Source organism: Aedes aegypti, chromosome 2 (genome assembly GCF_002204515.2).
Source record: "Aedes aegypti strain LVP_AGWG chromosome 2, AaegL5.0 Primary Assembly, whole genome shotgun sequence".
Taxonomy (NCBI): domain Eukaryota; kingdom Metazoa; phylum Arthropoda; class Insecta; order Diptera; family Culicidae; genus Aedes; species Aedes aegypti.
This window is the reverse complement of record NC_035108.1, coordinates 312741376-312755921: the sequence shown is the minus strand read 5'-3', so window position 1 is coordinate 312755921 and position 14546 is coordinate 312741376. Positions and strand designations below refer to the sequence as shown.

General features: G+C 42.1%; 1 protein-coding gene across 1 annotated transcript in view; it reads left to right on the top strand.

The window, feature by feature from the left end:
• Nucleotides 1-14546, top strand: part of LOC110675192 — a 40327-nt gene that overhangs the window by 25538 nt on the left and 243 nt on the right. Inside the window, exons 3-4 of the mRNA XM_021839601.1 lie at nucleotides 4826-5187; nucleotides 14100-14278. Of these exons, the coding sequence (XP_021695293.1) occupies nucleotides 4826-5187; nucleotides 14100-14278 (541 nt within the window). The remainder of the gene's footprint in view (nucleotides 1-4825; nucleotides 5188-14099; nucleotides 14279-14546) is intronic.

Sequence of the window (14546 nt, the reverse complement as noted above, 5' to 3'; positions counted from 1 at the left end):
GTATCACGAACCAGCGAGGTCAAATCCTGCTAGAGGCACTGGCCGTGCTAGATGTCGATCTGGCTAATGTTGGTACCAAAAGTACCTTCAGCCGAAACGGAGCGGAGTCGATTATCGACGTTACTTTTTGTAGTCCTGGCCTAACGAGTAGTTCGAACTGGAGGGTAGACAATGCCTACACTCACAGCGACCACCTGGCGGTTCGCTACAGTATCGACTACAACAACAGCAGGCAGCGCGTAGAGGAAGCGGCTAGGTCACGGCCAAGCCCTCGTAGTTGGAAGACATCGTACTTCAATGACGAAGTACTTAGGGAGGCGCTCCGTCGTGAGCGTAACCTACTCGGCCTAAGCGGGGACGAACTGGTAGCGGTGCTTACGCGTGCATGCGATGCGACCATGCCTAGAAAAGTCCATCCTAGGAATGGGAGACCACCGACGTACTGGTGGACTCAAGCTATTGCGAACCTGCGCCCTGCCTGCCTACGGGCCAGGAGACGGATGCAGCGAGCACGTACCGAGCAGGAGCGTGAAGAACGACGGGCGGTGTTCACCACTGCCAAAGTCGCGCTGATGTCCGAGATAAGGGCAAGCAAAAAGGCCTGCTTTGAGGGACTCTGTCAGAGTGCCAACGCGAACCCGTGGGGTGATGCCTACAGGATCGTTATGGCGAAGACAAGAGGTGCAATTGCTCCTACGGAGCAATCTCCACAGATGCTGGAGGGGATCATCGAGGGGCTCTTTCCGCGCCACAACCCTAGCCCATGGCCTCCTTTTGTAGGACAGCCGGGGATTGGGGCTGGCGATGAGGATAGAGTAACCGATGAGGAACTTGTAGGGATTGCAAAATCCCTAAGCATGGGGAAGGCACCAGGTCCGGACGGAGTTCCAAACCTGGCCCTCAAAGTCGCAATCTTGGAGGCTCCCGGTATGTTCAGATCTGCTATGCAGATATGCCTGGACGAGGGAGTATTTCCAGATGCGTGGAAGAGGCAGAGCCTGGTACTATTGCCAAAGGCGGGGAAACCACCTGGTGACCCGTCGGCGTATAGACCAATATGCTTGATTGACACGGCGGGGAAGGTGCTCGAGAAGATCATCCTCAACAGACTGTTGAGGTACACTGAGAGTGTAAATGGTCTCTCAAGCAACCAGTTCGGCTTCCGGAAAGGGAAGTCCACTGTAGACGCTATTCTGACGGTTAAGAAAACCGCTGAGATAGCACTCCAGCGTAAGAGGAGGGGGATTCGCTACTGCGCAGTAGTGACTCTGGATGTAAGGAACGCATTTAATAGTGCCAGTTGGGCGGCTATTGCCGATGCGCTCCTGCGTCTGGGGATACCCGAGTACCTGTACAAGATTCTCGGAAGTTACTTCCAGAATCGGGTATTAGTCTATGACACAGAGGTGGGTCGGAAGAGCTTTCATATAACCTCAGGAGTCCCGCAAGGTTCCATCCTGGGTCCGGTGTTATGGAATGTCATGTACGACGAGGTGTTGAGATTAAAATTCCCGGCGGGTGTGGTCATCGTTGGCTTTGCCGACGATATTACGCTGGAGGTCTACGGTGAATCGATCGAAGAAGTGGAATTGACTGCAGCCCACTCGATCGCAATTGTGGAGGAGTGGATGAGCTCCAGGAAACTGGAATTGGCTCACCACAAAACTGAGGCGGTTGTTGTCAACAACCGAAAGTCGGTGCAGCAAGCGGTGATCAGTGTAGGCGACTGCACGATCACTTCGAAGCGCTCCGTCAAACACTTGGGGGTGATGATCGACGATAAGCTTACCTTCGGTAGCCACGTCCATTATGCCTGCAAGAGAGCCTCCACAGCTATTGTGGCACTGTCCCGGATGATGTCCAATAGCTCTGCGGTGTACGCCAGCAAGCGGAAGCTTCTGGCCAGTGTCGCCTCGTCCATACTGAGGTATGGTGGCCCGGCTTGGGGCACGGCTTTAAGTACCAAGAGCTACCGTAGCAAGCTAGAGAGTACTTATAGGCTAATGTGCCTGAGGGTTGCGAGCGCGTACCGTACCGTGTCACACGATGCACTCTGCGTCATCACCGGTATGGTGCCTATTGGTATCCTTATCATGGAAGACATAGAGTGCTTCGAAATGCGCGGCACAAGAGGCATACGCAGGACTGCCAGACTGGCCTCCATGGTCAAATGGCAGCGTGCGTGGGACAGTTCCACCAAGGGAGTGTGGACTCACAGGTTGATTCCGAGGTTAGATATCTGGGTCAATAGGCGCCATGGGGAACTAACATTCCACCTTACACAGGTCCTTTCGGGCCATGGTTGCTTTAGACAGTATCTACACCGTTTCGGTCATGCGGGTTCTCCCGAATGTCCAGTTTGTGCAGGTTTAGAGGAAACGGCGGAACACGTTTTGTTCGTGTGCCCGCGTTTCCGCACAATGCGTGACCGCATGTTAGCCACATGCGGTCGGGACACGACTCTGGACAATTTGGTCCAGAGGATGTGTGAAGACGAGTTTGGCTGGAATGCCGTTTCATCGGCTATCACCCACGTCGTCTCGGAACTGCAAAGAAGGTGGCGAGTGGACTCGAGGAGTGGCTAGTGCAGACGCTGAACAACAGGTGGTCCAAGGGTTCGCAGTCGGCTACGTAGGTCAAACCGGTGCCCTACGGTCGAAATCGACCCTTACAGCGATTAAGTGGCCGCGGGGAGAACATCCTGGTAGCGCTGCTGTCGTGGCGCCGGCCTACTGGGTTGGTACGAGCCTCTGGTTGTTCGGGGCAGGTGGAGGCCCCTTCGTCAGCAATCCCAGCTGGTGCTAGCTGATAGGGCCTGAGCCTTCAGTAGGTCAAATTGCGAAGCCCGCAGTATCAGTTCTTGATACCTGCGGTGCAGCTGGGCGCGGGCGTAGTGGTTGACCCTGCCCGCTTTCAGCGGACAACGGGAGGTGAGGACCACCTGGGAAGCTGGCAAAGCGCCAGCATGCTACCTTGGTGGACCCCCCTAAGCGTGTCATCGATGTTCGTTGCTGCATGGCTACGCAGCTAACCTGGAGGATGCGATGTGCAATAGCCCCTCTCCGAAGCAATGCCTTCTTGGTGGTCCCGGAGAGACGAAGGGTTTGGCGGCAATGGAAATGGTTTAGTGGGTCGGGGGTGTAGTCCTGTTTACTGCTTGCATGTAGTAAATGGTCCCCAACCCCACACGGCGTCTGTTGAGCAGATTATCCCCCCATTGCTTAGAAGAAAAAAAAATTAGCACATAGTCATTGGTAGCACATATCTATCTAATCAGAGAATTACCTAAGAACTATAATCATACATATTAATGGTTTACGGCTAACCAGCTGAGTTGAAGTTTAACAACTACTCACTGAGAAGACGTGAATTTTCGCATTTATTATGATAGCAGGATCAGGATCTTAAAGGAATCAATAGGTATAAAAGGTATAGGAATCAATAGGTAGCATGTAGTTCTGCCTCACGGCAGCATGCACACTTGTTGTTACGAAATACCATTTTTTCTTCGTCGTTGTTTGGGGATGAACCTGCCTACGGCAGAAAATCCCTTCAATAAAAAGTAATTCAATCCAAATTCAATTCCTCGTCGTTGACCTATTAACATGTTTCAAGCATCGTCAAGGGCGCCTCATTTAAACCCCCACCCTATAGATTTTAATTTATTCAATGCTACGCTCTTATGCTTAAATAGTGCTTGTTAAATCGAATTCACAGTAGAACCTTTCCTTTTAGTACCCCTTACATATTCGAATAAAGGTTGTGCCTAGCCTATGCTGAGGACAACAGATTTACATTCTCATTCCTATTTGCTATCCGTAGTCTGAAACACAGTTTCGTACATTCATTTCCATTCAAATCAAGTGATGATTTACTGGTTAGTTAGATTTTTCATACCGCACCCAACCTATGGTGTAGTCTGTCGTAGTGTGGTCCTTTTGTTCCTTTCATGCAATTGCATTTCACGAAAGCTCTCCGAAGTGGTTTGACCGAACTCTGCAGACTCTCCTGGCCACAAGGCATTTATAGAACCATTTGGCATTGGCACCTTTGCTAGTTTGCCAAGCACACACCCCACAACGTAGTACTGTAAAATGGGATATCTTTGATATTACGGGTAACTTGAATAGTGCGGGACCTAAAAAGTACTGAACGAAATAACATAGTTTCTGTTAATCAGTTAAGCAAGACAAATGTTAAAGTAAAAATAAATAGTATAATTCTTTAAATCAGAAAAATTTTAGATTTCTAAAATCGATGATATCTTAGAATTGAATGCTTACAAACAATCTGCTCTACGGTCACTATTTGGTGAAGTTTTAAAGAGTTAGTCATTTATCCTTGACAACCTAGGTAGAGTAGATTTTGAGTTCGATCTTAGCAGAAAGTATTTCTACAAATTGGAGCTACTTTTGTAATCAAAATAAGACATTTACCTACAATGTTAAACATCTAGAGGTATGCAACGTTTCACATACTTCATTCGATTTTGTTTGCAATGCACTTATTTATATTCAAAAAACGATTTTTTGTAGCTTGGTTGTGTATTTCTATAGTTTTACGTGCCTTATAAAAGTTGCCCCAAACGACTTTCGATTACATTAAAAATGACAGGTCTATTCAGAATCTATCGTTGAGAAATCTTTAACCAATTTTAATCGGTAATTATCAGGTAAAAAGATTTTCTTCCAAAAAACAATCAATTTTATCCCGCTTTACGGTTAGTTAGCAATCGGTAGACTGTGTGTACCTTCGACTGGAACTCATTGGTTAGGCTTATTTCTAATGTGTTGCATTTGTTGGTTTTGTTTGTGTATCATTTCAGGCGTCATAATCTGCTGGCTTTGCATAATTTGCGGTTAACGCTCGTACTAGCATCAATTCTAGTCGGCATCTGTGAGGTGGCCCAACATAGTGTGATCATTCATCATCTTGGTCAGCTGGAAGCGGAACCTTCGAATGGAGGCGGCCATATTCCAAGGCCTAATGAGGATGCCGGTGGTCAGGGCGGTTTGGAAGATGGACTGCCCGAAGCTGAATCGAACAAGAATGCACACCATGAAGAGCTAAATTATGGGGTGTCCATGGAAACGGCTGTTATGGGCCTGTGTTCTTTCTGCCTAGGAATGGTTTCGATTATTGTGGGAGCAGTATTCGTGCGAGTGGTGGAACTTAAAGATGAATATGGTAAGGATATTTTTACGTTTTTTTGTTAAGTAAGTTTAGCTGAAATAGATAGCTTATTGTACTTGAAGAAACGATGAGCTCAGACATATTTTTATTCAGGGTTCTTTATCAAATCAAGTGTTCCGAAATGAGCGTTATTCTTTTGAGTTTCCTTAGAGGCTGTCTATTATTCAAGTAGTATTTTTATTGGATTTCCAGACCACCCTCTCCCCTAGTGATTATTTTTTCCGTACAAACATTTTAAAATTTGCGTGAACCGTGGCCATTGGCCAGACACCACACTCCCCCATAAATGACCATGTGTTTTATAGGGTTGTGCTACTTTTCCCCGAATGTCGGTTCCCCGAATGTCGTTTCCCCGAATGCCAGTTCCCCGAATGCCTGTTCCCCGAATATCCCGTTTCCCCGAATAACCCACTTCCCCGAACAGTTTTTGGCAATCATAATTGTCATAACTTTTTACATTTCAGGTAAGTGAACGTACTGGTCATCTGATATGCACCCTTCTTTATTTGATTGGCGGTTCTTAGGAGTTTTACCGTCCTCAGCATTTTTGGCAACATGTGTATAGTCGAGAAAGACCAAATATCTCCTTCTTTCGATTGCCTATCGTTCTTTCTAGTTCACCATCTTGCTACTAAAAACTATTAGAGCTCCTATTCCAACAGTACCACTTTTCGGGGAACTGGGTCATTCGGGGAAATGGCATTCGGGGAAAAGGGTCATTCGGGGAACTGGCGCTCGGGGAACCGACATTCGGGGAAACGACATTCGGGGAAAAGTAGCACAATCGTTTTATAGACGACCCCTTAGCTAGATAGTATGGATCACTGAAAGTAATTCTTTCGTCACTCAAAACAAAATACACCCAGCACTGTACATACGGAGCCACAAATCAACCCAACTTTGACTTCTTTTGAAGCAATTTGGCTCTTCCCTGGGATAACGCAGAATATTTGGAAGAAGAGGATACAGATGTTGAATATTTAGAGGATGAATACGAATAATCTCTTTCAGATGAATGATGTGTGCAGGATGGCCGAGCTGTAAACTTGCCAGTGGAACGCAATCATATTTTGCGTTGTTTAAGTTAAGAGTTTATGGTCCAGAGTGTAGAAGTCAGTGTAGATTTTGTAGTGTCGGATGCACGTAAGGAAAGAACGTCTGTTCATAAGATTCACAACCAAAACAAGAGACCTTTTATTCCATGTCTACTTCGATCTACAAATCTACACTTATTCAAATTTATCTCATGCACACCTACTATCAGTATCGTACAGATTTGAACGCAGGTTCATCTCTCCATCGGTAGCTTAGGTCAGTTGTAGAAAAAGTACGAATAAGATCGGTTCATAAACACGTTGTCAACCATTATTCGAATTGTTTTATTTGAAACCCGGATCCTAGTCTTCAGAGGCTTCCTTTGCCGAGTGGTTAGAGTCCGCGGCTACCAAGCAAAGCTATGCTGATGGTGTCTGGGTTTGATTCTCGGTCGGTCCAGGATATTTTCGTAATGGAACTTTCCTTGACTTCCCTGGGCATAGAGTATCATTGTACGACATGCGAAAGCGAAAATAGCAACTTTGGCAAAGAAAGCTCTCAGTTCTCATAACTGCTCTCAGCTCTCATAACTGTGGAAGTGCTTATTGAACACTAAGCTGAGAAGCAGGCTATGTCCTAGTGGAGACGTTAATGCCAATAAGAAGAATAAGAAGAAGAAGAAGAACCCCCAAGGGTTCCATGAGACGGTATCGAGTCATCGAACATCGGTTCATGGACGTTTCACTGTAGTTATTTTAACATCATCCTGCATATTGTTTATACTGTAGAGAAGGTATTGACCGTGATTGTTTTTCATATTATTTGTAATGGCTATATCGGTCATGCGACTCAAAGGCCAAGGGAGTCTATAGAAGATTTTTTACAAATGATGAAATGAATAGGTGGATAGCCGATGGACCGATATAGCTATAACAAATAATATATTGTTTATATTGACCGTTGTAAGAAAAATATCTTTAATAAATAACTTATCAACTAATAGGGTTAAGAGTCACTTGGGCACTCCCATGATTTACTTTAGCGTGGTTGGTTTTTCTCGCTCGAATCGTTTGTAACTATGCAATAAAAAGCACTTCAATACGACACACATTGTGGCAAAATATGAGCTCCGCAGCATTCAAAAAACCCCATTGCCGAAGTGAATCAAAAGTGCCAAGAATAGGATCTGGCTTCCTTATTCTGTTAGATTCTGCTAGTCGGGATATGCTGTCTACAAATCAAGTTTATATTGGGTTGTATGAGAAACTGAAGTTTCATGATTTCTTGAAAAATAGATGAATTGAGCATGAGTTTGAGCATGATTGACCGCCCGCAGTTGCTACTCCGTTATTGCAAGAACAGCTGTACTTACACAGGGAACCAACAGATGCTACTAAGGATCAGTAGCATCTTCAATGTGCTCTCATTATTATAACAAACATTACCGGCGCGGCTGCGTCCGAATGCAGGTCAATTTGGGAATGGGAGGGAAATGTTGACGTGTTACTTGCTTTATGGAAGCCGAGGAGTCCTCTGCACTTCCACAAGAAAACACTGGGAGTTTGGATATGGGACTACTACTCTTCTTGAAAAATAGATTAATTAGACGATAAACTCTGAAACCGTATCAAAATCTGTTTAATAGGCTGCTGTTGTTCTTTTTATTGGTGTGAAATTTGATGTGCCTGTTTAACATTTCCAAAAGTACGGGAAGATTCGACAATTTTGCATAAAACGACGTGACAGCTCATCAAGGTGGTGGAAACGGTACTGTCCCTTTAAATATGGTACGTATAGTCAATCAGTCTATTGTCTTTCAGCTGTCGGATCTCCACCTGTACTTGCTTTTCTTCTCCAGCTTTGTTCATTTTCAGCACAATAGGATATCCACACAGGCCTTCAGGATATACTGAAGGCATTTTTATAGTTTCAATGAACCTAAACATTTGTTATCAAAATTGCAGAGTGTTTTGGAAGATCTCAGGCATAAAAAAAATTGAACCACGTGATATCCAATGTCCAAAAATACAATAAAATAAAACATTAGGGTTGATCTAGGGGCTGATGGGTTGTAAATTTAATCGGAAATATTTAATAATCTTAATTTAAGGTAGATGAAAAAACCGAATATAGTACTAGGGTACCGGTACCAATGGTTGTAATGTACCAGTAGATTGGACTATGGAATAAAACGTACATTTTCCTATAAAAACGACATGTGTTATTTTTGGTGGATAGATCGCCTCTTGTTTAGTTGATTTGCCAAATTTCAGCTTTTTATTCTATCAAAAAGTCATATAAATAATTAAGTTTACGCAAAAAAATTGCTCCCCTGCACCAATAGTTGCCATCGTGTTCCAGTAGTGGATCAACGGATGGAAGCCGTTTTTAAAATGGATGTATTAAAATGAAGAAAAATCCCAGAGATGATCTTTATGCTTCATTCGAAAGATATTAGTTGCTGTTCCGAGGGAAAAATGTTAAACCTATGTAAAAATTTATAATATTGTTTAAAATTTCTTGTATCATTCCCAAACGTCTACTACTGGAGCACTAGCGCAACTACTGGAACACGTGTACCAATAGTGGCTCAAGCGATTTTATGTTGACACATTAGTTTTATCACTCTTTTTATATTTTTCCCATATAGTAGAGATTGAAATTTTTCTGTTGACGCCAAAAGATCTCTTTTAAGGTGAAGATGAATCGAAGCCAAACCTCAATTTTTCAAGAGTACGAATCTGGAGAACCAAACATCCGTTTAAGTAGAAAACTTAATCGATTGGTCACTAGCTGGCGGTGACTAATCGATTAAGTTTTCAACTCAAGCGGGTGTTCAGTTCTCCAGATTTGTGCTCTTGAAAATTCGAGGTTCGGCTTCGATTCATCTTCACCTTAAGGCTTTTCGTTATTTTGTTATGATTTTTCATACACTCTTAAAAATAACGAAAATCACTCCGGACGTAATTCACATTATGACTGAATGACACATGATGTAAGTGATGGAATGACGTAGAAATGGGTTCTGAAAGATGTGTGTGTGTGTGTGTGATACAATCCACCTCCCACTGGCCGGCAGTGCTTTTATGGAAGAAAATTGTATGCATGTATTTAATGATACCCTTCGATATCTTTATATCTGCAGACAATTTTAGCCCAGGAGATGAAAGGTGATAGCTCTACTGAAATTCCAACGACCCATTTCAAGAATGGCAGTAAATACACACACATTCTGAGGTCATTTTTATTTACAGTAAGCCCCGCATAAAAACATCCAGATATCAAATGGATATATGCAATGTTTTTACACTTCCCGAATCGAAAATTATATTTTCGACCCTGGCACGTATTTAGTTTGAATTGGTAATAAGTGAGTAAAGTAAACAATAATAAAGAACGATTTTACCAGGATGTGAAGCAGTTTTTCTCCGTCGCTGCACTGGGGTTTCCGTAAAACACTATACACATTTTCACTGCACTCCACGCGTAACACGTTCGATCCTGACCGCATCACCCGCCCCGCAGGAGCAAGCGTCGCAGTCAAAGGAACACACACTACTGCAAAACAGGGGAAAAAATTCTCCGGCAACGAAAATACGCGCGAATCCGTCAGAAAAATCAATCGGACGACGCAAAACCGAACTGTCCTGCTTGGGCTTCACGAAGCACTACCCAGCAAGGCGCTCCAAAACAGGGAAAAAAAAAATCCAGCAACGAAAATACGCGCGAATCCGTCAGAAAAATCAATCGGACGACGCAAAACCGAACTGTCCTGCTTGGGCTTCACGAAGCACTACCCAGCAAGGCGCTCCAAAACAGGGGAAAAAATTCTCCGGCAACGAAAATACGCGCGAATCCGTCAGAAAAATCAATCGGACGACGCAAAACCGAACTGTCCTGCTTGGGCTTCACGAAGCACTACCCAGCAAGGCGCTCCAAAACAGGGGAAAAATTCTCCGGCAACGAAAATACGCGCGAATCCGTCAGAAAAATCAATCGGACGACCACGTAGAAATGGGTTCTGAAAGATGTATTAAAAGAAAAATGTAATTTTACATGATGAAGGGCATGAAAATGATGCCGCTATGATTGACATTTCTTGAATCAGACTCCATCGTATTTAAAATGTGACACAAATCCACGTCATTTGGATCGCTTCTTTTATGTGCATCCAAAAGACGTAAAATCGCATGATTTTTTCGGAGTGTGTAGCTTAGGTAGTCCACTAATGGCACCGGCACCCCATACCATTTAATTCCACTAGAGTTCTAAATTCTATGTTTTTTTTTTCATTTACTAATAGGTATTCCACTAAACAGCTCGAAGATTGATTATCATCTTAATTTTATCATACACGAAAATGACAATCATAAAGGCCAGTGGAAATAATTTATTGCACACTACGAAAAAATCATGCGATTTTACGTCTTTTGGATGCACATAAAAGAAGCGAGCCAAATGACGCGAATTTGTGTTACATTTTATATACGATGGTGTCTGTTTCGAGAAATGTCAATCATCAATCAATCGGCATCGTTTTCATGTTCTTCATTATGTAAAACTACATTTTTCTTTGAATACATCTTTCAGAACCCATTTTTACGTCATTGCATCACTTACATCATGTGTCATTCAGTCTTAATGTGAATTACGTCCGGAGTGATTTTCATTATTTTTAAGAGTGTATGAAAAATCATAACAAAATAACGAAAAGCCTTAAGGTGAAGATGAATCGAAGCCGAACCTCGAATTTTCAAGAGCACAAATCTGGAGAACTGAACACCCGCTTGAGTTGAAAACTTAATCGATTAGTCACCGCCAGCTAGTGACCAATCGATTAAGTTTTCTACTTAAACGGATGTTTGGTTCTCCAGATTCGTACTCTTGAAAATTCGAGGTTCGGCTTCGATTCATCTTCACCTTAAGGCTTTTCGTTATTTTGTTATGATTTTTCATACACTCTTAAAAATAACGAAAATCACTCCGGACGTAATTCACATTATGACTGAATGACACATGATGTAAGTGATGGAATGACGTAGAAATGGGTTCTGAAAGATGTATTAAAAGAAAAATGTAATTTTACATGATGAAGGGCATGAAAATGATGCCGCTATGATTGACATTTCTTGAATCAGACACCATCGTATTTAAAATGTGACACAAATCCACGTCATTTGGATCGCTTCTTTTATGTGCATCCAAAAGACGTAAAATCGCATGATTTTTTCGGAGTGTGTAGCTTAGGTAGTCCACTAATGGCACCGGCACCCCATACCATTTAATTCCACTAGAGTTCTAAATTCTATGTTTTTTTTCATTTACTAATAGGTATTCCACTAAACAGCTCGAAGATTGATTATCATCTTAATTTTATCATACACGAAAATGACAATCATAAAGGCCAGTGGAAATAATTTATTGCACACTACGAAAAAATCATGCGATTTTACGTCTTTTGGATGCACATAAAAGAAGCGAGCCAAATGACGCGAATTTGTGTTACATTTTAAATACGATGGTGTCTGTTTCGAGAAATGTCAATCATCAATCAATCGGCATCGTTTTCATGTTCTTCATTATGTAAAACTACATTTTTCTTTGAATACATCTTTCAGAACCCATTTTTACGTCATTGCATCACTTACATCATGTGTCATTCAGTCTTAATGTGAATTACGTCCGGAGTGATTTTCATTATTTTTAAGAGTGTGTTGTATAGTAATTCTAAGCATGAGATGTTCGGAGGCTAAATTTTGTTCGCCTTTAACAGTCTCACTTCTTCCTTGGTTGCGTTGTTACGTTACACAGAATGAGTTTTTCAGACTTGTTGTGCTCTTACAGTTGGATCTCCAGTACGCCTTGAAATTAAAGCAATGGTATGTCGTTCTGAACACGATGTGTTCGATTTTCTTCTGTTGATGATCTTTTCGGATTGATATATCCCAGATATCCCTACATAGATTGGAACAATATTATATTATATGTTTACCGCACAAACCTAACAATTTAAAAAATTATGGAATGTTTTGTGGAAATATTGATATAACTTTCAGTAGAAAAGTTCCAATTTCGAACAATAAAAAGCCGAAAAGAAGAGAATTTTCGCTCAGCGATGGGAAAGATATGCGTAACGCAATGGAAAAAACATACATACTCCGACGAGACGAGAAAAGAATATCATCCACTGGCCATCGCAGGGAGCGATGTATACTACTGGAGCATTCCGATAACATCACCATCCGTGGCATATAGTCAACAACGCCCCAACCGAGAACGAGGTGTTTACATTTTGCATAGCGAGCGACCATCCATGTGGCGGTATGGTATTCGGCGCTGCTGCGTCCATACTTTTTGTAATCTCGAGCTTTCCAAGGGTGTGAAATAGCGTTCGGCTCGTAATAAGTTATTTACATCTCGGCATAAATTTTCAATCTGAAGTATAGTCATAAATTATGCAGACACACAGCAGACAGAGCAGCAAAGGCGCATTGAATGGTTGTCTCCCGGAGATGGCTACCAAACCAGCAGTGCGATTCGACAAGCTTCGCTGGGAAAAAGCGATGTTGTTATGGTAGAGTAAGGTGGAGTAAAAGTTTACTTTCAAGATTTCTAGCTCTATTTTTGACAATTATTATAAAATGTAATGTTGGCTCGAATGCTTTGCAAGTAAGATACTTTTACACAAAACATTAGTGAAATCTTATTCGTTTAAAAAATCGTTATAGCCATTTGTTGTTTTTAACCCTGAACACTGCAAGATTCGGCCGAACGTTTATTGAATGGAACAAAATCAATATAGAATATGATTTAAGATTTTTTGTAAGAGCGTACATATCTAGACCTATCATAAGGATGCTTTGAGGCGTATTAGTTTTTGCATAGAAGTTTGGAAACCATTATTGACTTATAGTGGAAAAAAAGTTCGAGCCGAATGGTATCTCGTGGAAATATTTGTGAACTGTCTTGAATTAACGCGAACATCATTTAACAATTAGTTAAAAGTATACGAGCCACAAAAATATCGATAATTTGACGCCACATTAGTCTAGAACTCTTGCCCCACCCGGTGGGATCGTTTAAGACCATGGTGACTTTAAGAAAACCGATTTTGAAATTATTGAAACAAATAATGGGTAAATCTTCTTCTTCTTTCTGGCGTTACGTCCCAACTGGGACAAAGCCTGCTTCTCAGATTAGTGTTCTTATGAGCACTTCCACAGTTTTTAACTGAGAGCTTTCTTTGCCGATTGACCATTTTTGCATGTGTATATCGTGTGGCAGGTACGATGATACTCTATGCCCTGGGAATCGAGAAAATTTCCTTTACGAAAAGATCCTCGACCAGTGGGATTCGAACCCACGACCCTCAGCATGGTCATGCTGAATAGCTGCGCGTTTACCGCTACGGCTATCTGGGCCCCTAAATAATGGGTAAATATTTTACGGAAATTTGTTCAGCAAAATTGGATCCAATATTTTGAAGGTCTATTGCGTGGTATTTATTCTTTTCAACCTATATAGTTTTTTTTTCTGAAAAATATTGATTATTTCACTCAGGTCAAATTTTTGCCCCACCTTACTCTACTCAGCTCGCGTGCGAATATTGGGCATTTGTTGGATGGAAGGACCAGCACAGTCGGGTGTACTCCCTTAACTCTTGAGAATTATACTAGAGATGTTTAGTTGGTTCTCATCTATATGTGACTCATCGTTTCAAAATGCTTGATTTTATTTTATATTTATCATCGTGTTATAGAAGTGTGTGAAGACAACATAGCAATTGCTCGGTTTTTATGCACACTTGAACATTCCTAAGCACCAATCATGGTCACTCATTTTTTACTTCTGTTTATTTATTGGCCCTGCAGGACTATTATATATCACCATGACGGTTCAAGGCGCTCAATGCATTGTGAAGTGGTGCCAATTTGAATACATCTATGGTGTCACGGACAGCGTAACGGCGCTGTCGACGTCGTTGACCCTTGGTTCGTCGCTGGTGCTGGCAGCACTTGCCATTGCCGATGGTGTTACGCTGTATCAAGAGGTGAGTATTTTAGTTATATTAAGAACTTTATTATGTATGTCAATTTGTTAAAAATATAGGGAAAGTGTACCAGTTATGGCCATAGTGGTTCCCTATTTGGCCATATGTGACATTTTGATAACATTCACATTTCATATGTTTTTGAAAGTTTTAACATCAAGATATATCTTAAATATAACTACTACAACACACAATACTTTTCGAAATTCGAAGACATTAAAGTAATCACGTATGGCGAAATAGGGATCCACTATGTCCATAACTGGTA